Below are 27,385 nucleotides of genomic sequence, written 5' to 3'. Positions count from 1 at the left end.
ATTCATTACAACAATTTCATTTGGAAATATAAAGCCATTTGCACTGAGAAGTTAACCCCCTTAAATATTTCTACTAAAATTCTTCTGATACAAATAACTACACACAGAAAAACTGTGATTACATTTTCCATATAATTCTGAAGCCAGAAGAAAAGGAGAACTGGCCTCGACTCAAAAAGCGGGGTGTAAGCACCTTCTACCTGGCCTGGCATTGACGGTACCTTGTTTGCAATTACACAAATGTGTCAAAAAAGTTAAGCAGATCTCCTTTTTATCAAAAAAAACCAAGAAAAAAAGAGTACAGAATTCTAGATGGCATATCAACAAATTGTTCCCTGGAATAAAATAAAGATGACAATAATTCTCAATGAAAAAAAATAATCACAACACTACTGGTCTTATAAGCTCTTGAATTCAAACCAGATGTGACAGTCTCCAAATCCCCAGCAATAGCTGCATCGTTTCTCATAAGGCTTTTTAACAGATTCTCATAGGCAGCACAAACAGCATCTTCAGAACAAAGGGCAATAATGCTTCCCAAAAGATTTTTACTGGATCCTGAGGATCGCTAGCCTGTATGATCTGCTCTTCTATTGTCCTCACAGGGATTTCACCAGGCATAAATAACATGCACTGAAGAGATAAGGCGCTAGGGGCAAAAACACAAAAAAAAAACCCCAAACAAACCAAACCAGAACAAAACAGAACAATGCAGTTGCAAGACTAGCTTGCAGCCTTTGGTCTACACTTCTCCAGGTCATAGGTCGTCAGTGATGGGCTCCCTTCTCCGAAGAAGCATCTGCAAAAGTAAATCAATATAAATTATTTTGACGCTGAGAAATGCAACTCGCTTATGATTAATTTCCCTTTATTTTGTAACGTATATGAACCCCCCCACCCACAGAGCAAACACTGTACAGCATTATAAGCCTGTAATCAATCCAGTGCAAATGGCAGTAAGTGTGAAGAAGCGAAAGAGGGTAGGGATATCATACAGTGCACTAGCAGCCTCTCTCCCAACTTTATCTAGTCCTGATTGTTGATACAGAGCAAACAGTAGGGTCTAATAACCTAAACCCCCCATGTAAAATCTTTCTAGACCTCTAAAAAGAACAGCTGACATGCAGCAGCGCTCATAGGTACACATTAGCATTAGGTGCACACAAGAGACATACGTGTGACAGAGGGAAGAATTAGGTAGTAGTACCTATGGCTAAGTAGGTGTCTGTGGTTCAAAGATGTGTTTGAGAGTAACTCGCTTGAACTAGGAAAACAAAATAAAACTGAAGAAAGGAAATATACTATTGCCAGTGTAACACATACTTCCTTCCTGAAGTTTCAAGAGATTCTGAAAATGTTGTAACACATCTCTAGTAGCACATGCACAAGTGCACACAGTATTTTGCTTACAAGAGAACATTAAGAGTGAAATATTTCCAGCAGGGTTTTTAACTCGCCTAGGAGAGTTGCTCTGCAGCTGCTACACAGTAACCCCATCATTCACTTCCAAACCCACAGTGCTGATGATATCCAAATGTGTATGAAAGAAAACTTGATTCAAAAGGTCCACATCTGTAGCAAGCAGCAGTACCATGAATCACTGATTTGACATGTTTTCCTTGCAGGTAGTGTCAGAGCTAAAATGCATGTTATTTGTTCACAAAAAGGAAAAGCAACAATTACCAGACTGCTTCTTTGTGCAAGGTAGATAAATATAGGTATTTGTGTGTTCACTTCATTTTGTGCAAATAGCCCCCTATAACAAAAAGATGGTAGAACAAAACTTTTCTAACAAGAAATATGCTTCCAAGCTTCACATCTAATGTTGGCATTCATATAACAATATAATTTGGAAGGGAAAAAAAAAAAAAGAGGTGGGACCTGTTGGCTATTCAAACATCTCAGGCAGCTATACAGTGGCGAGGATGTCCTTCAATTATTTCTGTTCCTTCCCAGTCCCAAGTCCCACTGGGACACACTGAGGTCACCCTGCTTCTGCCAAGATGCTTTTGGCTCCTAAAGTTCTTGCCCAGCTGGTGCAAACCAGTAGATACCACAGCATTGCAGGCACAGGCTGCCAGAGAAGAAAGGCAAACATGATATAACCTGTGGGCTGCAAACCCCAAAGAGTGTCTCTCCCCTAGGATGGCATTAACTGTTTAGAAAACCTTCTGGTTATTTCATAGTACAGACAGGCTTCAGAGACCAGCACAGTGTACTTTTACACTTAAAACACATACAACAGGCAAAGGAAGTATAATGAGGGGAGGCAGCACCCGGCTCCTACTTTAACAGGCAAAAGGCATGGAATGTATTTTTACATCACCTCCTTAGATGATCAGTGAGGAACTAAGGATATTTCCAGATAGCAGATAGATGCTTCATCAAGTGACCAGGAAAGAGAACGATTTAATGAGAACAGCCACCACATCAACTGTCACCAGAAGACCACCATCAGTCCCCTAAGGCAAGCTCCCTTAAATGCCTTGATTCTTCCCTATGTTTTGTTCTCAAAGGGGGGGGGGGGGGGGGGGGAAGCCAGTGTGTGTGTGTGAAGCCTTTTAAAATCTAACAGGTACTGAATGATAAATCCTGATTCATTGTTTCATAGAAATAAAATTATCAAATCATGCAGCTGTTTAAATTAGATACCCTGTTCCTCTTCACACTTTTCTGCCTGGTACTCTGAAAACCTACAACAGATTCTGTGATCTTTAACTCAAGCTGACTTTTAAAAGCAATACCTCCCTAAAAAAGGCAGCTTCTCATGTTCTGGAGTTAGAAATTAAAGGTGTGCTAATGGCCTTCTTGTTTCTGCAGTAGCAGAAATCAAGTCGTATCAGTAAAAATCCTGAAAATTACATTTTCATTCCCAGTGGAGATGGCAAGTTGCTAATTAAATCTGTCTTGACTGGTTGGGAGCAGTGATTATTTCTAATGTCATATATACACTGGAGACAGGCTAATACCAAAAATGTTTAGGGTCTGGGACTTTTTCCAGGAAAATTAAGATGTCAGTTAATTGACTTTTTCTGTCTGGTTTTCATTGAAAACCTCCAGCAATCCATTTTTCAGTTCTTCATTTCCCCCCCTCTCCCTACAGATGTCATTATTTTCAGTGGAAAACCCCACACTTCTCCCTCCTCTTCTTCCAATTAGCTGTAATTATAACAACATTAGCAGAAAAGTAGGTAACTTGAGGGCAAAAATCTGGAAAGCAGCAGAGTGTGGAAGGGCACAAGAGATGATAGTATAATGAAAGCAAGCGGGCACATCATGCTTCTTCATGTGCTCATCTGGGAACCCTTAGGGCTTTGCAGATTGATTTCTGTTTTCTCTAGGTGTGCCAAGACAAGATGGTGACCAGCTGCTCTCACCTCTCCCACAAGCCTCAAAAGCTACCCCTTGAGCTCAGAGGTAGGTGAGGGGCTAGGTTTTGGCTTCTCCCTGTGCCTGGCATAACTGGATCTAACATAAAAACATACAGTTTAGGTCAAAGAAAACCAGTAGTTACATCTGATGTTCTGAAGGGGTAACTGGGGTTCTTAAATACATGTTACGGGAGTCTTTCTGCCAAGAAAACAAATACAGCAAGATGGATTTTGGAAGTGAAAAAGGCAATACATACCAGCAGTTGTGGCATGCAAAAGGATTCTTGCTAGGAGTTGGCTTTGAGCAGTAAACCTCTTTTCCAGAGAATTTTTCATTAAAATTGGGTTCAGGGAAAATCTCCAAAATCAGTCTTTTTTTCAACTGTCTTTTCAATTTTGCACAGTTGGATAAGGAAGGAAGTCAACACTGCTTGCCAAATAAAGTGACATTAAGTACATTTGCTGGAAATCCTTCTGCCTTGCTTCTTAAAAAGGAAAAAAAATAACAAAAAAAACCCCAAAACCACAACAAAAATTAAGACACACATTTCCCCCCCCCGCCCCCAACGAAGAGCAAAAAGATCAGAAACCAGTTCCAGGAACACTGACTAACAGAGCACAGAGAGACTTAGGAGTTAATGCCCCTCCAAAGGTAGTGCTGATGGTCAAACAAGGCAAAGCTGGAAGAATTTAAGCACAGTTTAGGACCAGGCTTTCTGCACAGCAAAGCACTTGGGGAGGGAGCAGCCCAGAGGTGGGCAAGAAGAATTGTTCTCTTGGAAACACACTGCTGGTATAATAAGACAACATCTCATTGACTTCTTCCTTAATCTCTATCTGTCTCCTACCATTTACCTTTCCATACTGCCCTTCTTTCTTTTGTGTGACCTTCAAAGGAAACACCTTTGCTTTTATGGAAGCCTAATGATTTGCCCTAATCCTGCTTTGCAGACAGGTGGTTGCCTTGTGAGGACTACCTGTGTGATCTTCCCCTGGCAGCCTCACCTTCATTACAGCCCACCTACAAAGCATGCCTGGACACAAAATGTTCCTATCCATCTCTTCACCCCATCTGTTTTCAGCTGGAGTGTTTCATGTTTGGGAAAGTAGGGAGAAGAAATACTTATGTGCACAGACAAGCTGAACTCTGGTACGAGTTATCTGAGTTTTCAAGCAGTTTAACAAGAGATGCAACATGAAACTTTCTGGATGCAAGTGGGAAGAAAATGCTAGTAAAATAAGACCAATAAACCTGAATACAGCCCACATCCTCCTATTTGCAGATTGTTGAATATTTCTGGATTCAGTTTGGATCCCAGTGGTGGACTGGAAAACCAAACTCTTGATGAGATTGCAGCACAAAAGAGCAGGAGACAAACTAGCTTAAACCCTTACCTTCCTGTGGCCTTGCAGACACACAAATGGAGGCAACTACATCCTGCAGTGCAGCCTGGCACAAAAGCCACCCCAAACCATGGACGCGCCTTTAGTACCTGTTGCACTGCGAATGTGCAAGGCTGTGGAATACATCAACTCACTAAAAATATCATCAAGGACATGACTTTTTTTCCCATCCTTTTTGGAGAAATATATGCTTAGTAATTCTTCACTGCCCCATGCAACCCCTGGCAAGTCAAAAAGTTATCTCCATGCTTACCGAGGAGACATTTTTTAACCTATGAAGCCTACGAAAGCCATTTCTAGTGTCCCAAAGCCAGAGAGGCCCGAATGGTTCTTTGTTCACTTTTAAGTAAACTCCCTAAAACAAAAGACATACTTTTAAAACAAGTTGAACGGTTTTACGCAGCTGGGAGACCATCAACTTCTGCTTGAAGACAACTATTAAACTAATTCAACAATAATGGTGGGCAACTGTGGACAAATAAAAAAAGTAATTGATAAAATAACTTAAATCTTGATTACTCAACCAAAAATATAAAGAAATGTCGAGTCTTGTCCACAGGGTTGCTTCCTGGACATCAGAATGTCTACATACAGCCAACAGTTCTTATTTTACTATTCAGGCATACAGAGAAGTAAAAATGTTAAGTAAATGTAATCAAACACACACCCCAGGCTTATTAGTTGTGTTTAGTCACCTCCACATACTCACACACACACACACACACACTTGTACCATCACTTTTCCATGCCCTATGTGAACCAAGGCAGGGATAAGATCTTCGAGCATGCTGTTGCATTACACTCTAAACTCTGTGTTCAAGGGTATGCTCAAGGCTGAGGACTGGTCTCTCAAGCCGCAGAAGCCAGCCTGTGGCAACTCTGTTAATAACTGTCTGCCTCTGTAAAGCAACTTCAGCCTTATATACCACAAGCACTACAAGACCCTTCCTCTCTTCATCCAGATTCTTAACTGGTCCATAGATAGATAGCTGTGAAACAGGGAGGTAGGTCACTACAACCAAGTCCTTATGCTCTTTTCAGCAGGATGAAACCCTTAAATGGCCCCTAGACACTCTAGCTGCAAAATACAGACACACAGAGATTACTTGAGCAACAAGAAGCCTAGGGTAGCTGTGAGGTGTTTTAGTCAAAGAACTGAGGACTGCCTAGCACATCGCTGAACCTCAGTTAACTGTCAAATTTCTTGGGAAAGAGGGAGCTGATGTAGCCCTGATTAAGTAACAAGTGGTGTTCACTGCTCCAAATTCTGAACAGACACATGAGGTTTTTGCATAAAGCCATACTTCATAGCTGTAATCTTAGCAGCTCCCTTTAGCTTCACTTTCTTCATAAAGCTAATTTGCAAGGATTTAATTTAGATAATTACCACTGCCTTGCTACCATAGAACGTCGCTTGCTTATTCTTCATTTTAGAAAGAAAGGCTTAATGGAAAAAATAGCAGAATTTTCAGAGTTTGGGGGGTGGGATTCCCCCCATTTTTCCCCCCTATTCCTCTCATCTTTGCTGTATTATGATGAAGTTACTTCCAGGCTAATCAGAGAGGGCTCAAATCAAAAAGTGCCAGATCCAAACCATCACACTATAGTGAAAGTTCAGTGCTGGAGGCAAAATTGCTCCTCAGACTTGTGCATAAGTGATCCTTTGCCAACTACCAAAACATAGATCTGTGGGGAAAATAGACTGGAGTAGAAACTTTAGAAAATAGGATCAAACAGGACTGATCAAATTTCTGTAGCAAATTATTTTTTTTAAGATTTTAAAAATATTTCAGTGATTATCTTATTTCTGTAGATACAGGCAAAGTGGTGATTCTTATAGAAAATAGGAAGACAAACTAGGCTTCACAAAGGCAGCAGCCCTTTAAGATAGCCTTCTTTGAACATCAGAGCAGCTAAGAAAAGTGGTGCCACTCAGAAGAAAAGTCCAGATATGGTTACAGGAGAAGCAGAAAACATGAGGTTACAGCAGGTTACAGAAGGACGTGGAGAACCTAAGTCAAATGCCAAAGCACGTAGGTGTAAATAACTTCCTCCCTCACAAAGGAGGGGAGAGAGGGAGGAAAACACAATCTAGGTACATCTATACAAAACTGAAGAAAAAGTTAACAGTTCCTCCTTGGTGACAGTATGCCTTTGACATTATAGTGTTTGACATTGAGGCGATGTAGACACTCACAGATTCCAGATATTTTTAAAACAGGCTTTTTTTGATGGTATATCATAAAAAAATATCAGTTTCCCAATTCATTTCACTTGTGTTCAGCTCTAAATTTACCACCTGTGACATTTTGTAATTATTCTTTAAGAAAAAATACCTAGTATCAAAGGAAAATTTGTCAGTTAAGGAAAACTTAAGTTAAGGTTTTTCCCTAGAAACATCCATCTACCGAAATAGCCTTCCTAAAGGGAACTGCCTCATGCCTAAAAGTTGCTGCACTGCTGTTTTGTTTTTCTATAATGATGCCCTGTCTGAGTCAGATTTATTGGTCAGTTTATCACCTGATGAGGAAATGAAGAATGAGAAATGAGACCCAGGAATGTTGCTGCACATACTAGCTCATTTAATCCCACCATTGTAATTAGCACTGATACAAAATAGAATAAAGAAACTGGAACATCAAGAATACTTTCATCAACTGTTCTTGAAGTTACTATCTTTAAAACCTTTCTCAAAATACTTAAATGCAGATTTAATATAGGTGACTCTATAGAATACATAAACCCAGGCTAGTGTCTTTTAAATGACAGTAGAAGTTGGACTTCTCTGTGATTGATGGCTAATAAAATAGTCTTTCTTTTATCAGCAAAGATAAAAAGAATAAGAGCTCCAAAGATGTTAAAGCAGACATCCTACACATCACTATGATGGGACTCATTGAGAAGTCTTCTTTATGGGGACTGAACAAAAAAAGGGAAGGTAAAAGTCTCAAAGCAGCCTACTCACTGTCCCATTGAGAAAGAGGTATTTGGATGTTCTGGACAAGGAATAGCAATAGAAAGAGTATAGATTTAAAAAACATTTTTTCAGGGAGCCAAAAGTCAAGACATATAATCAAGCAGGGTAAAAGAAAAGCTCTCTTTCTTCAGATCCCCTAAGTGTACTGCCCTAGACCACAGCTGCAGTTGGTGGCCGGACTTGTTTCATTCACTGTTATAAACATCCTCCCTGTATTCTCTGGTGCAGTAAATCACTTGGAGTTTAAGTGGGAGGAACTACAAAATTAATCTCCTGTCCTCTCTTGCAGTCACAGCACTACTTTCCCTACAACCACATCAGAACCTTCTAAACAGTTGCCATGTAATTATGGGAAGCTCATCCTCCACTTTGGTGAGCTACGTTCCCACCCTACCCTCTCCTCTGTGCAAATGTGGACGACAGTAAAAAACTGAATAGTCCCTCTGTAGCCATCTTCTTCTTCTTCTAGATGTTACAAAACAGCTTGTGGTGATGAGTCCCTGCCACCCCATATGGTACGCACTTGCACCATGAAATAGCGAACACGTGAAGCACACATGGTCCTGCAGTGCACACCAGCAAACTTTGCTGGTCCCTCCACAGCACAGGATGATGACGTGTCTTTCATCTGAGATGGGCCAGGAGACTTGAGAACAGAGCAAAACACAAGACTTTAGGTGCCATAATTCTCAATCACTTGTGAGAGAAAAGGGGTGGTTTAAGGCAGTTTCTGGAGGAGAAGATCCAGGGGGGTGGGTTCTCAGCCAGAACAATGTCCCTTCTTCCTTGTGCTCCCTGACATGCATCTTTTGAGTGGTCTGAAACAAGTACTTTGAAACAACCAGGAACTTGGCATGATTTCCAATCCAGGTACAAATAAGACACACAATTCCTGGTTTCCAAGATAGTTTGCGCCAACACTTTGGCAACTAATTAACTCTGTCCATTTACATGGTTTTCTGATCAGACCTGGCACCTTGAACTATCAGAGCAGATCAGCAAAAGCAACAAGCATTTTGCCTTTAAGGTGAAAAAAACATCCTCAAGTCTGTATTTTGTTACCAAGAACTTCTAAAATCTGTCCTATCTTGGCCCCCAGGTTCGGCACATCATTAAATTTAGTCTTAGCTGGAGCAACAGAAGCTCTAAGGACAACTCGGAGGATATCTTTTCTTTAGGACTATTACTAGGTGTTTAATGAGGCAAATGTGTGATCCTATAATATGTAACAGAGACATTTTATGAATTGCAATGAAGCTGAAAGCTGTAATGTAGATGGTATTACATTAGAAACCTCACCTGTGTTGCACATACACCAGCCTCTGCTCTCTGAGGCAAAGCTGTCACATAAGCACTCGACAAATAAATACAAAAGTTTACTCTACATCCCTCAAAGGCCCTCATTTTAAAAAAGTACATTTAAAATATGCTCTGTACAGCTGTTGTCTTACCATTTGCCTTGTGCTGCACATCTGGCGGAAACTGGTCAGGAACATACCACTGATAGTCTGGCTGCACAGAACAATAAAACATTATTACAGCAATATGGACTTCATAGACACTTCAAACAAAAGAATAGTGACATGATAAAAATATAATAGTGCTGTGAAGGTTTTTATTAGTCATACAAAAGTAGTTTACCGAAAAATCTTATATTTAGCTTTTTATTTCCACTGATTGAGTCTTTCAGCTTGCTTCCTTTTTTATGACAAGTGGTTTAGATGCTGCACTCATTAGAAATATTGGTGTAAACCTTTCTAGATCCAACAAATCAGAAGAAATGTTAACAGAACCAAATCAGATTTAAAAAGCACTAAGGAATAAAGTGCACCAGAAAACACGAGCAGGCATCACATTCTCTGTACTAAAGAACCCCAGGGAAACCTGGTACACCTGACAGGTGAAGCTGTTCCACTTTGAATATGTGTAACATCTGTAACATGTTTCACAGTGACAGGAATAACCCATTTAATAAAGTTTTCTCCCCTCCTCCCTTCCCCACAGGTTAGCATTAGTGTTACTATAACATTAGCTGTTATCAAATAACTTCTTGAAAATACTGTGGGATGGGAAAAATTCCCATCTTTCTTATAAGAGGAAGTATTGAGAAGGTTATGTCCAGGCAAACAAAGTTTTGTCCAGGGAAATCCTGGAAGAAAGAAATACTGCATTGTAGTTCATTCCACAAACTGTGGTAAATGAGCAGCAAATTACCACTAGAGAAAACAATTTTGGAACCAGACATTTCAGTTGAAGCTGCATTAAGCTGTCTACCTGGTTCAAGTAGTACATGCAAACTTGTCAAATTCCAGGCAATTACTGCTTCAAATTAGTTAAACTGGGAAAATAAAGTTTTGCAGAAATTAACTCTGGCAAAAATCCTGAGTAGTCCCAAGGAGACTCCTCCAGATTTCTTCTTCCCTACAACTTTTTTCATAGACTTCTAAAGATGTTTTGCCTAAATTAAGATGGCAGGATGAAGCTGTAGATACAGGAAACAGATTTAACCTTTACCTGTGCTTTCATTCCTAGTTACATAGCAGTAATCATTCTCCTACCCTGTCAGGAAAAAAGGAGCTATCCTATTTTCTCTTAAATTATACCATCCACAGGAATTGTTAACTAATTCTGTGCTTGTGGACAAACAAAACAGGCTTTGATACAAAGCAAGACTCTGCTTTGCTACAAAGCAAGACTCTGCTTTGCTTTAAGCACAGGTAGTTTTTCTGCCCATGGCTCAAAATACACTTATTTGCATTGCTTTTTTTAGTTTCTGTTGAATTTTCTGTTCTCTGATCTACTCTTTCATACATGCTTACACTATGCAAACTTGAATGAATTCTGGAAACAAGAGATGTATTTCATGTGAGACTGAACAAAATGTTTCTACTAACAATGTAAAAAGGAACGAAAAGGTGCAAAATATAAAAGGATAGAACAAGCAAAAGCACAGACTAAACACAGGATTACATACGTTAACTCAGGACACTCATTAAATTCTAACACCTTTCTTCATTGCTAACAAATTGCTCAGGGACGTATCAAAAGCTCAGAGCAGCAACACTGCACTCACACAGACAAAGAATTTCAAAGAAAACTCAGAATGAAACTGGGAGTTACAAAGCAACCAGTCAAACTGACCCCGGCGCTCCGGCAGGAATGGCAAAGTTGTAAACCCAGTGATCCCTCACAGAATTAGAAACCCAGATGATGAAAGTTCAGGGAGAAGAGCCAAAATAATCTGGGACAGTGTCCAAATTGCAGTGAAAAACATTCTGCAATACTTCCAACTCTGATAAATAGGCAGATAAGCACACTCCTGAAGCACAGAAATGACTTATTTGACCACAGCTTTTCCGTTGGATTTCTGCAGTCTGAAAGCCTTATATGCGTTTTGCAAAAATTGGGCTATAATTTCTCAAATAATGACCATCTTTCCATATGTGACAGGTTTATAGCCAGAAACAGATATTGTGTATTTAAAATGACATTCACCATGTTTAAATGCATTCTCACTAGATTTGAAAAAGCACAGCCTACTTGGATAACCCAAAGCACTTCAAAAATACCATTCTTTGAAGCAGTATTTTCTTTGAAATAGATAACTCCCCCTCACATAACCTGCCCTCGTTCAAAGCTATTCTTCTTCATGCTGAGGAAGACAGGACCCTGTTGTGTGCCAGAAAAAAAGGTAAATTTCCCATTGTGCTAGCCACACTCAAACATAACTTCCACTTCTGCCGATTTATTTTTGTTTTTTCTTTTTTTGCAATACACAGGCTTGCTTGGGAAAATTGCTTTCCTAAAGCATTCACAGAGTGCCTCACCTTCAGCAGAACCTTACTCCTCATGTAATCCTTTTTCACAGCAACATACCAGAGGGAAGATACTACTGGGGACAAGCAACCACATCTGTGATTTCACCCTTACAGTTTAACAGCAATGTTGTGAACCCTGCCAATAGCTTTCTGCCTGCCCTGGAAAGTGTACAGGGAACCTGGGACCATACAGTCTGGCTGCAGTGGCATTGCCCGACAGCAGGACCATTATATTACCTATGAATATTGAAGCTGTGAGTGAAGAAGGGAAGTCATTCTCCAAAGATAGGGCCAGAGAAAGAAATACCCAGTGTAAGACATGGAAATAAGACATATTGGTCAACAAGCTTTCTTCAACCAAATAGAGGGAAGAGACCAGAATAATGCTGACCACAGCTAAATTCTCATTTTTGTCACTATTATTTAATTCATATCATCAGAACTGGGCTCCAGAGCGTTGATTCATATTTATGAATTTCAGTAACTGTATAGCTAAAAAGGGCTCTGAATGTGTATCATGGAAGTACATTAATCTAAGATATCAGCAAGAGTCGAATCAAACAACCTTATTTTTTTAATTAAGGAATGACTACCAGTGTCATTGAAACCAAATATATAATAATCCCCTTTTTCTTCTTAGTGATATAATAGATAAATAGTATTTGCCAAAGTAAATTTAAAATATATAAGTATATATACTTAAAATATAACTCATCAACCATATATTTAAATTGCTGTAATTTTTCTCTTTGTGCACAGATTTCTGTAGGTTATGCTTTGATTTGCATGTGGCAAAACTCTGCAATTCAGTACCAAAGACACTGGAATGGCAAGGAAGAAAAGAACATAACTATCACAAGAAAAATCAGCATTTGGGGGCAAAAAGTAAGGGAAGAGACTGTACAGAGATCATCAAGGCTCTTCTAGACCTAGGGCTAATTCTAAAACCAGTAAAAAATCTTGATCTGGAACAAACAGGTTTAGTTACTGGTGAGGATGGCACTGTGATAGCACCAGGTTATTCTCCTGCGGTCACCACACTGTAAGAACATCAGTGCCCTTGTGAAATAAGAGATGGTGGGAACCTTACAGAATGCTGCTGCTGCTCATGCGCCCTGCGAGATGCTGGATGCACTCGAGGATCTTGATAGTGAAGAACCAACCCACAACTCCCATAATTAACACATGGTGAGAGAAAGAGGGGAGGTGGGTAGCTGGGCCTCTCAGGCTGTACTGGGAGGTCTTTTGTCTGTCAAAAAACCAAGAACAGCAAGAAGAAATGCATTAGCAGCAGGATATGATGACCACAGAATATTCATGTACAAATTCATCAGTAAAAAGCAACAGGAAAGAACCCCTTCTCTCTCAGCACGGGCCGCAATGCTGCCCATTTAGCCTCTTCAAACTGTTCACGATTTTAAAAATTATTTAGGAAAGCTGACTTGCACCACACCAGTCTTGGCACTTTTTATGTGAGAAAAGACTGGTTTCAAGATATGACAAGCACATTTCTGGGCGTTTTCTATATTCAAGAAACATTTATATAACACATGGTAGCTTTCAATAGTTTGAAGCAGAACTACATGGACAGGCACTTGCATAACAAGAAAAAAAAATCATTTTGGTAAAGCAGCAAAGTTGATGGCCTCGAGATTTGGGTCTGCCTTTTCTTAGGCCCTCTGTAATCCAGCAGAGTCAACAGGAATTTGCCTAAGGACAGAGCAAGGTGGGGTAAAAGATGATTAACATTCCATGATTCTAGTCTATGATTCTATGAGTCACAACTAAATAATTTGACTTAAGAAACCAAACAAATATTCTATATGGTTCCTCTCATGTTTAAGATCCTTCACAAGCTCTGTTTAATCAAATCCTAAGGCAGGAAGAGACAAACAAGATCTCCAGTGTAAACTATCGATGCAATGCAGGGACTGTCAAGTTGTACATACACATTCCTGATGCTGACTCGATAGCCCTTCGAGTATGTTGCACATGTGCAGTGCTGTTGGCATTTCTCCTGGTTCAGAGTGGCTGGGGAAGAGTGGGAAAGGCCTTTTAGCCTCATTTATAGACCCCCTCTTCACTGTCACTGCTGCGAGAGGTTCTCACAGCATCTATTGATTGGTTGGCGCTATGCAAGAGATTTAGTCTTTCATAGTCTCTAGACAATGTAAAAATATATGGAAGAAGGTATCCTGGAGTACTCTGTCTTCCTACAAAAAAATTCTTTACCTCATTGAACCATCCAGGAGAGGGCTGGTGGGTGGGGGAAATATACCTGAAAGTTATTGCATGCAGTGTTAACAGATTTGTCTAAGGTATTTCTATACGCCTGGGATGCCCGGAGCGGCAAATCACAGCATTCCCTCTGGCATTGCTATTTTTACACTTACATGAAATGCTTCCAAATAATATCCATAAAAGCACTGACAAGTCTGGAGCCTTACTGCAGCAGCACCCAGCATCAGCCAGGATACCCAACCTACTCTCCACTCCTGCTGAAGCTGATGGGAGTGAAGGGCGCTTGGCAGCACCTTGCCTCTGATACTGTTGCAAGACCCTATGAGTATTGGTGCATGGGTTGGTTAAGAATAAGCCAATACTGAAGTTTCTGTTTCACAACAATGTTGGGGAGGACAATAAATCATCACAGAACATTTTGGTACTTGGCCATTCTTTTAAGACATTGCACAATTTTGTCAAGACAGTAAACCTCGGAATTTCATCATTTTTAAATGGGGATTGAGAAAGCTCACGGTTTTGCATGCCATGCACTCTACTATGGCTTCCTGAATGTTTGTGAACAGAATACTGACACTACTGTGAAGAGATAAAAAGGATGTTGCAGCAAACAATTATTGCAGTGGCTGCTCACCTAATTTGGATGGAGACAACTATTTTTTTTCCTCAGTGATACTAACATTACTCTGTAATTCCACTGCAGAGGTCAGGATTAATTACAAAAGCTTTTATTTCAAAAGTTAGTTTGATGTTACAACTCTTACATCAAGTGCCAGTGAAACCATCAACAGTCCTCTGGATTTGTTTTTGGTCCCCCTGCCTCCATTTTAAGATATGTTTGAAGATTTTGCAGTAAATAACTCCCTTCATCTACTTAATTTGGAAGTCATCTCTAATCATTTCTCATCTTCTTACTGCATTACTTCAGAATGATTTCATCCCAGGTGGTGACCTCATATAAAATCCAATGTCAATTAATGGAAGCCAGAAAGCCTTGGGTTGTGTGGAAAGTGAGAAAATAAAAATAAAATACACATGTGCTGGCAATAGTAACTTTCTTTAGACTCATACCTGAGAGTTTAGTTTATTCAGTTGAGACTGTAATCTCTCATTAATTTTCTGCAATTCTTCTTTCTCCTCGTTAAGTCTTTCTCTGTCAGATCTCTCCTTTCTGAAGTCGTCTTCGTATATCTGTACCTGCAATCATTAGGACCAAGTATGTGAATTGCAGTCAAGCCACAACAGAAATTTTCATCCACTTTGCTATTTGGTTGCTTGTTAAACACTGGCCAAGTGGTCAGGTGCAGTCCAAAGACATCCCTCCTCTTTACAATCCTGCAACCAAAAAGTTTCCCTCATCTTTTTTATGACCAATACAAAATGACAAGCAATGGCTATTCTCCACTGGAACCTGTCAATCGAAAGAGTCGACAGCTTCAGTATTTGTAGGCCCTTATAATTTAGAAGGCTGACTGGGAGATACCAGCTTTCAATATTATTTATAGTATATATTATAATATAGCAAATACTAAGGACAGTGATCTTTTTAAGGGATAAACGGTACCAGGAAAAATATTTCACCAACATTTTTTCCAGTTTTCTCTTCAATTATGACCAGTTTTAATCCCCCGTATCTCAGATGCAAGCAGTTACCATCCTGGTAGAGATGGGCAGTGCTAGCACAGCACAAAAACCTGACTTCTAGCACACAGTCTGACAGAATGTTATCACCTTATCCAGCCTCACAATGATCCGCTATCATCAAATAATGTCCTGCCTTTTATAGCCTATTGAATACATTTGGTCCTGAGCCTGTGTTGCTTTACACCTTTTCATAGTTGTCTGCAGCTTTACTTTACCCACTGTGCTAGCTAACCAAGGTGTGGCCCAAAGGACTAATCCATGCAGAATAAGGGCTACCATTTAGAGCTGTGGTCACATACTAAATGACCAGAAGACTTGGATTAGTCAGGACTGTCAAGGAATTTAGACCTTGGCTGGAGCACCCTGGGAAAAAAAAAAAAAAAAAAAAAATCTGTGGGAGGCTATCATGCCCAGATGTTAGAAACTGTATGCAGACAAAATAACTGGCCCATGTACTTTTTCTCTGCAATACAGGACTTCTAATTCATCCTTTCAAACTGCAGCCCAAAGAACCAACCTGCCCCAGTGCAGAAGCAGCAGGGAATGTTACACACACCATTCAAAATCGAAATACAGAGTTTTGACCCTGTTCCTAGAAGATAAGCTGCCTTTCAAATACTGAAGGATGCAATGGCTTAGCTCTGTTTACTTTGCCAGGAATCATAAGGCTTCATCCCACTAAAGAATATCTGACCACTCCAGGCACAGACAGCAAGCACACAGATTCAGAAGCAAAACATCCATAAAAAAAAAAATATCCATAAATTAATAGGTGTTAAACTGACTGGCTTAATTCTTCAGCTAACTGGCAGGTATCCACCTGGTAAGAAGTTGGAGGTTGGTGGCATTTCTACTGACAAGTAACAGCAAAAGCACATTGGGGTGGGAACCACCACCAGAACTTTCAGAAATCCTTTCATGTCCTCTTGGTTGGTCACTAAAGCATGATGACAATCTGTTTTCAAAGAACTTGCTTGCTGTGGCTTACACACTGCCCGTTGAACAGATCCAGTTTTCTTTTTGCTGGCAGCAGTGCTATGACTTCACAGGAGGACTAAAGAAATGTTAATACCTCAGGGGAAAAAAAAAAGTCAACACAGGGTTCTATAAATTATTTTCATGACCTGCCTGTTGCAGCTAATTTTTGCAAGGTTTTTTTCAGACCCTTATAATTTAGAAGGCTGACTGGGAGATACCAGCTTTCAATATTATTTATAATATATATTATAATATAGCAAATACTAAGGACAGTGATCTTTTTAAGGGATAAACGGTACCAGTTTACCGGTTAACTACCAGTTAAATGGACTAGCAGTCCACCACTAGATATAGCCTCTTTCCTGAACAGCACTGTGTAAAAGGAACAAAGGCTTTCTGTGTGGCCATGCAGGGACTCGGCTCCACAGCCTGTGCCTGGATCAGGCACGCGTGCCCCTGACCCTCCCAAGCAGAGGCTAAGCTGTTGCTTGCAGAAATATCTAGGTCTCTTGTATCCCTGCCCACCTACATGCGTCTCAGTATTTCCTTGTTTCTTCTTTCCTGATTCCCTCTCTGCTGTCCCACCTCCCTCCTGCTCCCCGGCTGTAAGATCTACTGAAGCTGCAAAGATCTACTGTCACGGTTTTGCCATATAGTCTGTTGCTCTGAGAGAGGGGAACACCTCCCAAGGAATGAACGCCTTCATCTCTTCTGTCGTGACCAGGGATGGGCTGATGACAGCCAAGCTCTGGTGAGACTGCCACGTTGCCATTTGTCCCAAGACTCCCTTCTTCTGTACAGTTAAGAGATTTCTGCTCCATTTCGTGCAGAAGGAAGTCTGGACTCACTGTACTGATTTATACAACTAGAAAAATACATTCATAAAATGGATACCCCATGAGAATTCTGACAAAAATTGGTTTACTCTATGTTATTGTGTAGAATGAAATAACTCATTACTGCACAATCAAGTGCAGGATTTTATTCTCCAGCATGTGGCAAGCATTACATTAGAGAGCAAAATCTGGCTCTGCTGTCAAACGTGACAGAAACAAGTATTTTATTCCCATTGAACAAAATTCCCGTTCTGATCACATCCATTTGTGTGTCAATAACATTAACCCTAACACTGTCCAGGATGCCAGACCTAAAATGTAAAATTATCTGAAAAGTATCATGTTTTCAAACAGATTCTTTCATACAGAAAGAAAAAGAGTGCACAAAGCACTTGCAATGCTTAGAACAAAGATTAAAAAATATAAATACACTTCTCTACAGTGACTGGTGTGCAGGTTACGGATGCAAATGTTTTGCCTCACACTTTGACAAACTGCAATGCCAACAAGTTTTCCAAGACTAGGATTCTTAGATAACTAATTCACTAAACTTTCAACTTCTAAGAAAAAAGCAGCAGAAGACACAATCAGTAAATCAGGAAGTTTAGCATTCCCTCTGGATGAAATTCAGCCTCTTGCAGAGAGCTGGCAGGATGTCTCCCAAGAGCCAGGAGGGTCACCCTGCTGCTTCAAGTCCTACATGAGTCCTACAGAAATCCTTGCTCCAGCCCTTTGCAAGGACTCCGTTTCACTTAGTGGACACTGCTGTGATGCTTAGGAAACACTGCTTGAATGGGATACAGCTAAACTGGTTCTTTCTTTCAAAAGCTCTACATAGCAAGTCTACCACGACAATTCTTGGGAGAAAGGGCAAAATTATGCTGTATGAAATCCATTCAGGCTTACTTCCAGCTGTTCTCACCTGCTGTCTGAGAACTTCAAGTTGGGTTCTCATGTCCTCAAGACTGTTCCTGTCACTCTTCTCTGAAAGAGTCCCAGGAACAGGAGAGAGCTGCTTTTTCAACATGTCCTGAAGGGCCTGCAACATTAAAGAGCAAAACTACTAAATGCAGATTCAATACATTTAAAAATATATAATCCTTTTAAGTTATTAGAATGTTTGCTCTCTAAACATACAGATTAGAGTGAGTCACAGATTCGTGGGGGTTTTCCCTTCACTTGCAGTTGCTTTAATTATATACACTGAATATAAACCCCATGAATAACATACATGCATGACTAGGTCCACATTTTCAAAGTGCCCACACTACATCTGTGACTTTGAGACAGGGTTCTTTAGGGGACTGTGCTTTTACTTATAACTATAACCAACATTTACCTATGGAAGTCACAGTTGCAAATCTCAACTCGTAAACACTCGTTCTCCTGTCCAAGTCAGAACTTGGGAAAACAAACAAAAAAAAAGTGTCTAAACTCAGCTGAGACCAAAACCACATAAACAAAACCCCCAAGAACATAAAAGCAATATTCAAAGATGGCCTAAGAATGTGACTACAGTAAAGTCTGACTAAAACATTTTTTGCACTGAGTAAAATTTTCTTCAACTGGAACTGAAGTAAAGCCCTCATTGAGAGGAAGTTGTGTAGTCTCTATAGCTTGTCACTAGAGGGAGTTATGAATACACACACTACATTAGTAACCCTCACACTATTTTTCAAATTCTGCCATAGTTCTTTGCAGATATTTTTTTTAATTTTTAACAGTATTACACAGCTCTCCCTTAGACAGGAATACTTTTTCAATCACTTTTTATCCCTCCCTGTCTATAACCATACACTACACACACATATTATTTTTATTTAACTCTAGTAGGAATACTCACACTCAGTACTTTTCAATGTCTCTCACAATAAAATACAGACTCATCTAACTTCATCCATTTTAGAAAATTCAGTTCCTACTAATGAACCCCAGCTCTCCCTTGCTGGCCACACTCCATTCATGCCATAAGGGAAGGAGGGAAGATAATCTGGAGGGGGAAGAGACAGAGGGGGAAGCGGCGACGAAGGAGAACCAATATCTAAAGTAACCCAAGGGGTAGTATTCCCAAAATAGAAAAAAAAATATTAAAAAACAAAATTAGCACTTTCCATGGAGAGCACAGAAGACAAAAGGGAGGCTTTTTATCTGATGAGCTACTGTCCCTAAGAATTGTACAGAAGAGAAAATGGTGTAAGAGCAGCAAATTTTGTTGCCATGTCAATACATAGATAAGACTGAACATAAACATGGAAGGATGAAGATACAGCTAGCTTACTGATTTAATCTTCCTTTTGCCCCTCTGAGCCAATGGTAATCTTTTTTAGGCTATGACATCGTAGTGGTCTGCACAAATAGTAAAACAAATAATAAAACCAAGTTTCACGTTGGCATTCAGATTGGGCATGGATTGCCAGCAGCAGCAAGAGCCAGTGCAGTTTGATTACAGCATGGAACATATGAGACCTTCCCTGGCTGACCACAACCCAGACCCCTTCCCAGGCTTGTGGTTTGTGAAGCATGCTGCTGAGGACAAAGACAAGTGAAACATGCTTTTCTTCTTGCCCCTGCCTATGCAGGACACATCTCTATCTTGCTGACAACCACAGAATCACAAGACTCGCTTGGGTGGCAGGGTACCTCTGGAGGTCCAAGCCCCTGCTCAGAGCCCGGCCAGGGTGGTCAGGTTGCTCAAGGCCCTGACAACTGAGTACTGAGCACCTCCACAGAGGGTGATTTCGTGGGCTCTCCATGTAGCCTCTCCTAATATTTGACCACCCTCAGAAGAAAGTGCTTCAGATGCCCTAATTCAAAGGTAACTGAGCGTCCTGTTTCACAACATACTATTTTCCCAGTCATCTCCTGCACCCGCTTTTATATGGCATTGTCTTTTGTTAAAAACTCCTTTTCTAGGACACAGGTTACTTGTCATGGCTTCCCTGACATTACCAAATGGTAATGCACCTTTACAACTGAAATATGTATATTCATAAGCTATTGACAGTTCTCCTAATTCTTGAACAAATGTCACCACATTGACTATTTTCCTTGCAGCTCACTTCCTAGAATTACACCATGACATAAATGTATCAGGTATTTGGGCAATTCTTCATGTTTGTTTATTTAGGTTTTTTTTTATGAGGTTCTACATCTCAGAATTATGGAGAAAAAAACCCAGAAAAATCCAGAACGTTTGACCTTCAAAAGGTTAACAGTAGAGAAAAGTAAGGCAAGGATTTTTTTAAAAAACACCCTTGGAAGCAATACTGTGAGACCCTGTTTTATCAGTTCAAATAAAATAAGAAACTGCAGCATGAATAAAGCTGAATTGGTTTAGGGTCATATTTAAATGCAGATCAAAATCTTTGAAGAAAGACTGTAAAATACATTCTGAGAAGTGATATGTGGGGGGAGGTGGTGGTAAGATTTTGTAATGTTGCTATTAGATCAATAGTACATTATTGAGAATTATGTCATTATAGGAGATTTGGGTTCCCAAGTACAAAATGCAGACTAAACATTACTAAAGCTAACAGTTAAGGATATGACTGGAATAGTTTTCTTTCAAAATTGCCATCACTCAGAAATGACAAAAGGTGGAGCTGTTTTAGGGTCATTTATGGAAGAAATGAAGATACTACTGTTCCACAAATTTAAAAAAAACAACAGCAAATAAAATGATCATAAGACACTTGAAATTAAAAGTAAATAAGCTGTTTAAAATATGTAACTAGGATTTGTAATTTCAAATTCACAAATCTGAGTAATTACAAAGAACTTCCAGGCACCGACCATAATTGGTCCTGTATGCAATTTTTTCTGATAATTTGGTTATTCCTGCTTCATTAAAAGTCAAAGTACAAAAACCCCCAACAAAACAAACTATTTCCTTGAGATATGATTTTCTGGGGGGTAGGTAAGCTGAAAAAAAATTGTATAGGAAAATGCTCGATGGACAGCTAGATGAATAATTTCATGAAGAAAAATTAAAATACCCCTTGAGGGACTGGAGAAAGGATTTCATCCCAACAAAAGCCACCACTTTTGGTAGGTTTTAGATGAAAGTGCAGGGTAAGAGAAACAGTCACACTGATCTACAAGATGTCTACATGATGCAAAATAAACTATAAAATATATACATATAACTATAAAATGTAATTTTTTCTCTATAAAAATGAGTAGAGGGAAGGCATTACACAGGAAAGCAAGAGTAAAGACAGTATTTCCAATCAAGAGGATAATGTAGAGCGCTGTGGCAGTGACAGGATGGCTAACAGCAAGGAAGATGTACCAATGAAAAAGAACTCACAGATTGCTAAATTTAACTGAGCTTTAATTAACGTGGTGTTAAATAACATTCATTCAGAAGTACTGAGAACTGAAACTTGAAATTGCAAGACAAGCAGCACAGAGGTTTTCTGAATTTTAACATCAAAAATGGAACTGTATGACTGAAAAATAACTGCCTCTGTTTCCATCGCTAGAAAAAAGGCGTCCATGTGCCTAGAAACCTCTTAATCTAACCTCAAGAGCGTGTTAGGCTTGGGAAGGAATTTCAAAGAGAACTGCCCTACGGACATGAGAAATGGGATGAAGTAAAGCACTCTTTAACCTGATGTTTTTCACAAAACTTACAATTTTTTCAGGGGAAATACATTATATAGTTTATTAATCTATGTTTAAATAGCAATTGATATGGTGCTGCAGCAACGTTATGAAATAAGTCAGAAATTTGGCTTATACTTAAACCGTATGGTCAACAAGGAAACAGCCACAGGAAAGCCAATAATCTTGGGATATAGTGTTGCAAACTATTATGGCATTGCAACATCACTTTCATGCTGCAGACAAAGCAGGGTCAGATCGGACTCTGTACTTTGGGTACTCTGGATGATCAGATCTAAGTCAGATGAAGCCAAAAGTAAAAAGATCAACGTACTTAAAAGATTCATGTACTTGGAAACAAGTAGTAGCATCTTCCATAAACCGAGAACTGAGCAGTTTAAAACGTCTCAGATAAAAACCCACACATATTAGCAGGCATAATTGTATTTTAAAAGACCAAAAGAGCTGGGTCAGCTTAGCTAAACTGTCCTCTAGTAAAAAGTACAATTTCTTTCTGTAGCTATAGGGGAAGAGCAAGCGCCCCTGAGAGCAATCATATTTTCACTATAGAGGACAGTTCTGCTTCACAGAGAGGACAGGCCGGCTTCACACAAGGAGTGAAGCAGATCTGTTCAACACTTCTACCAGAAGAACAAATTCATATTATCTGGCCAGAATAAATTCAACCCAATTAAAACAGACGAAAGCATTTCATGAAAGAAGGGTTACAGTTCCAGAATAGCCTTTCAACAGAAGCACGGTAGAAGGAGCTTAAGTATTTTTATGGAAGAACTTGTTTGATTTTGGGGAATTTGTAAGAACTTCAAGTCACTGAACCTACAATAGCAGGGGACTAGACCTAAAAGGGCACAGAAGATGTCTTCCAGTCTTACATGCATTCATGACACTAGATTTTAAGAATGAAAATACACAGCAAATCAGTAAATTACTCGTGGAAAAGTGTGGTACGTGAAATTGGTATTTTATTTAAAAGAATGGTCTATTTACCCCTCTGTCTTAGTTCCAACCACACTGTAAGATAACACAGCAAAATAAAACATTGAAGTAAGTTATTTTACAAACAAGACCTTGAATGGAAGTCCTGTCAATGCATTTCAAAAAACAGCTAGACAACATATGTTCTGTCAGATTTTTCTAATATGGCAACATTAGTTTTTTTGCCTTGACTTTTGTACATCATGGCCCTTTAGCTTGCATATCACAAGTTACACAGCAATGGTTACTGCAGTGCATTTCCTCAGGAAGTGTTTGTGGTACACCATGAAATATAAAATTGTTAGAAAACACCCACTGCTTTATGTGATCTTTTGATTAAAACAAAGTTACATTTATTACTTTCCCTCAGTTAAAAAAAAAAAGTCCCATTTAGCTATTTTATGGCAATTTCCTCAATGAGACATATATACACATAATACTTATATGTATGAATACATATATGTATGTATATATAAGACAGGAGCATGTCTTGTGAAGAGAAGCCATTATTCTCAAACACAGAATATATCTAAAACAATAGGTCTGAATCTTCTTTTAATCACAGCATTTCACTGGATGCATATGAAAGCATCTTTGTGCCATTTCTTTTTTTGTTCTAAGGACAGAGAATGTAGAAAGAGCTTAGATACGATACAGAGAGGTTTCACAGGAGAAGCCAAAGAGTCTCTTAACTTCCCTCTTTATAATGCAACCCTACTACCTGTCAGGAACAGCACGCACAGGTATTAGCTAACGTAAGATTTGCTTGTTTCCCCAGCTCCCGAATGGTGATCATGAGTTTGCTACCATGAAAAGGTTGTTCCCCCAGGACTGAAAATATGGGTATTTGGTAGTGTCACTGCTTGACAACAGAGACCCTAGAATTAAAGGAAGCGGTTCTGGTCAGTAGCTCACTCCTGTTCATACCTTATTGAGACGACTTATTTCACACTCATAATGTTCTTTCTTTCTGATCATTGAGGCGTTCTTCTGCTTCAGGAGCTTGTTCTCTTCCTTCATTTCATGGAGAGCTTCACTAAGGACCTTTGTTTCTTTCTGGGATGCAAAAACAGAGAGATGCTGCTGAAAAGCAGATGGAACCATTTTTCAAGAACAACTTTCAGGATATCTGCTGTCTGGCAGATGTGCTGCATTTTTGTTGCCCCAAACACAGCTGGGAAGGGAGGCAACAGGAAGGCAGGTTGTTAGTAAAACCCAGATATGATAAAGTCTCTTGAAATCGTTTTGACCATTCACCATATGATGACACGGAAACAACATACAAGACTAAATCCCTGCTCTCTACAGTCCGCAGTTGCACAAAGGCATGAGAAAGTTGGCAGGCCAAGCAGATCAGTAACTGTACAGATGATTACCACAAACCTGCATTACTTATTACTTATGGCATTAAGGCCAGGACTAAATGCTGGTGGAGTCCCAGGCATTCCCAGTGTCATACAATATTACAGACAAAACCAGATCTCAAGATCACAGTCTGAGGGCTTTTTCCACCACATAAGAGACTGAGGCAGGTCTCAGCCTGCTCAAGAATTACCAAGCTACCAACCAAGGCTTAAAAATCTACTTTCTTGGACCCCATCACAGTTGTTGTTGACTTGAGCTTGACCCTTCCTAGTGCATGTGCCTACACTGTTGCTACCCCAGCAAACTACCAGGAAGATGTCCCTAATTGCAACAGGATTTACACACTAGTCTTTCAGGATAGTATTATAGATATGGCATTATATCAAACTTTAAGTTTAATTCTCTTCCTCTATCACTTTCAGTGTGGCTGTTTTTGATTTACACTGAAGGGAGCTAAGATCCAAATCAGATCCTAAGCAAACAGCATTGTGTAAGCTTCTCTCACAGGGTAATGCATTCCTCAGTTGCCCACTTTTGCCAGACCGTCTTAGACCAAAATTGTTCAGATGTATGAAACAGAATGGCCCATTCTACAAAAACAAGAAAGTATTTCAAATATTCTTCTGCGGCTGCTTTATGTGATCAAAAAAATGAGATTCAACAATGACACACACAGGACACCACACGAACGCATTTTTTTCTGTGCAACAGGCATATCTCTGTGGAGCCAGCTACTAGGCATTTACAGTTCAAGCTCATGAGAAGTACATCACCATGTGCTAATTGAGCCAGTGAAAAACATCCTTAAGAAACCGTTTTTTACACATGAAGTAGCTTTGTTTTTCTTCATTCTAAGTCAGTTGGAACATTTCATTTTCTCCAAAAACTGGGCAAGATTAATGGGGTACCTCTGCATTAAGTATAGAAACTCACCCAGGAGCTAGCTCAAGCTGGCATGTGCATGTATGTTTTAAGATATTAAAAGAAAAACAAAACACCAAAATCCATACAGGTTTTTAGCTATGCTCTTCTCTTCACCTTTGCCGTCCTCTTTTCCTAGCTCTTAGCACACATTCTCCTTCTCAGGGATTGACGCTTCTGGGAACACAGCCACTTATAATTAAAGATTTCCAGTTTGCTCAGGTTTTTGAACGATCTGAATTCTTACGTCTTAGTGCTTCTTATTCCACACTGAATCTTAGGTGTTATGGCACCTAGACTTTCCAGTGCTTTGGTTAGTCTTTGATTCCTGTCTATGGGTACACAGTCAAGCCCAGAGAGAACAATAAAAAATTACATCTCCGAAACAGCCACTTTTCCTCTGTGGGACATGGAGGACATGGGGACAGATAAAGTTCACCACATTATTATTTTGTGAGTCATACTCCAGGTACATTTAAAAAAAAAAAGTTCTGTAAAACAGAAGCAGCATGTAATCTCTCTCAGATTTGTTTGGTGCTGCTCGTTTTCCTAAGTGGCTCAGCAGAGCACCGAGAGAACTGCCCCTCTAAGTAAACAAATTTTAAAGGTACTGTCAGGCTGCTGGACTAGATAAGCAAGTAGAGAACAAACATCTTATTACTTTGCTCCGGCAATTGCCCTGTAGAACCCATCCCAGCTCTGTGGCTACAAGGGGGTAAGTAAATCATTTTAACAGGAAGCGCTGTTACTTTTCAAGGAAAATATATATATATACGCACACACACACAAACATATATATAAAACCAAATGTGGGTATGAGGAATGTTAGTTGCTGCAGAAAACAAACAAACAAACATCAAGCCCTAAAAATCTCATCTTGGTATATCTGTCAGCTTGGGCCTCTTCCACATTCCTCAACTTTAAAGCAGCAAGCCTGCTGACGTGCTTTCAAGCTGAACATATCTGAATCATCCTCTGGCACTGCTTTTTCTTCATCCTGCCCCATAGGCAGCATAGGAGTTTGCACAGCTGCTGACATGGGTGCTACAATCCTTGTTGCTCAGTCAAAAATCTCTACTTTTAGCAGCTACCTCTGCAAAGGTGTAGATCTCCTGCATGACATCCAAAAAGTAAAGAAATTCAGGGTAAACAGAAGCACTTCCTGGCTGAGTAAATAATTTGTAAAGGAATTGCTGATCTAAGGCTCAATTTTCATGCAGGTTAACCTGCCCCCCTAAGATTTTTGGATTATGTCATTTGGTTCATTATTAATGTATGTAGCAAAAAACCTGGGAGAGCGTACTGCTCATCCTTAGCTTTCCAAAAAGGTAGCTAGGGCTATTTTTCACAGCTATCATAGATTAAAAGGTAGGCAGTAAAAATCTTAGTAATATGAACAGGGAGATTGATTGTCTTACATTGAATCCACTCTTGGAGCAAACACAGGCCATGATTCAGCAAGTACATAACAACATAGTTTGCTTTAAAACATGTAAATGATCCTATTGGTTGGAAATCATGCATGTGTTTAGCCAAGACCATACCATAGCTGATAAGCAAGTAAGATGAATATTCTGCTTATGAAGATAAAAACAAAGGGCTTTGCATTTCTTTTACTATAGCAGCTAACCTACATATTAACTGAGCCTGGAAGCCACACGATTGCCACTTGTTTTCAGGTTTGTTTCATGTTATCAAGCGACTAGAGAAGCCTGACTTCAGCTGTCAAGAGCACCATCCAGAAACCTTTACGAGGGCTTATGAAGCATGTGATGTCATGAAGCAGAATGAGAATAGGAAGCACCACTCTGGTGCTTGCAGAACAGGGTACAAAGTTTTGTGTATACTTTGGGCATATATATGACCATCACTCAGGTTGATGTTTTACTGTGGTAGGAATTCAGCTTAAGGATCTAACCTTAGATATGAATGCCTACACAAAAGCCAGTGCCTAAGGAGTCCTGAGAGAGGTGCCCAAGCACACTTAGGGGGAGGTGAACACCACTCTAGAGCAGCTGATCAGCCCAGGCACTTTCAGCCCTACTACATCGCTGATATTTACAAGGAGCTGAGATAGCTAGCACACGTATAAAAAATTGTCAATATATTGTCAATACCAAAATGTGGGTGTCTGGAGCTGAATTTATTCTTTTATGGCCAAACACTTCATGTAACATCTGCAATGACATTCCTATTCCATTTGAAATTGCTGTAGCATTTTCCTTCACA

The 27,385-nt window shown here is 39.7% G+C and overlaps 1 protein-coding gene across 1 annotated transcript in view; it reads right to left on the bottom strand.

The window, feature by feature from the left end:
• Positions 1-666: 666 nt before the first annotated feature.
• Positions 667-27,385, bottom strand: part of TNIP3 (TNFAIP3 interacting protein 3) — a 59,267-nt gene continuing 32,548 nt past the window's right edge. Inside the window, exons 8-13 of the mRNA XM_027797572.2 lie at positions 23,798-23,926; positions 18,192-18,308; positions 14,883-15,008; positions 12,661-12,819; positions 9,204-9,264; positions 667-799 (exon numbers count right to left, since the gene is read on the bottom strand). Coding sequence (XP_027653373.2) covers positions 768-799; positions 9,204-9,264; positions 12,661-12,819; positions 14,883-15,008; positions 18,192-18,308; positions 23,798-23,926 — 624 coding nt within the window. The 3' untranslated portion in view covers positions 667-767. The remainder of the gene's footprint in view (positions 800-9,203; positions 9,265-12,660; positions 12,820-14,882; positions 15,009-18,191; positions 18,309-23,797; positions 23,927-27,385) is intronic.

Source organism: Falco cherrug, chromosome 1, assembly GCF_023634085.1.
Source record: "Falco cherrug isolate bFalChe1 chromosome 1, bFalChe1.pri, whole genome shotgun sequence".
In the NCBI taxonomy this organism is placed as follows: Eukaryota; Metazoa; Chordata; class Aves; order Falconiformes; family Falconidae; genus Falco; species Falco cherrug.
The sequence above is the reverse complement of the archived record's forward strand: the minus strand, read 5'-3'. Positions and strand labels throughout refer to the sequence as shown.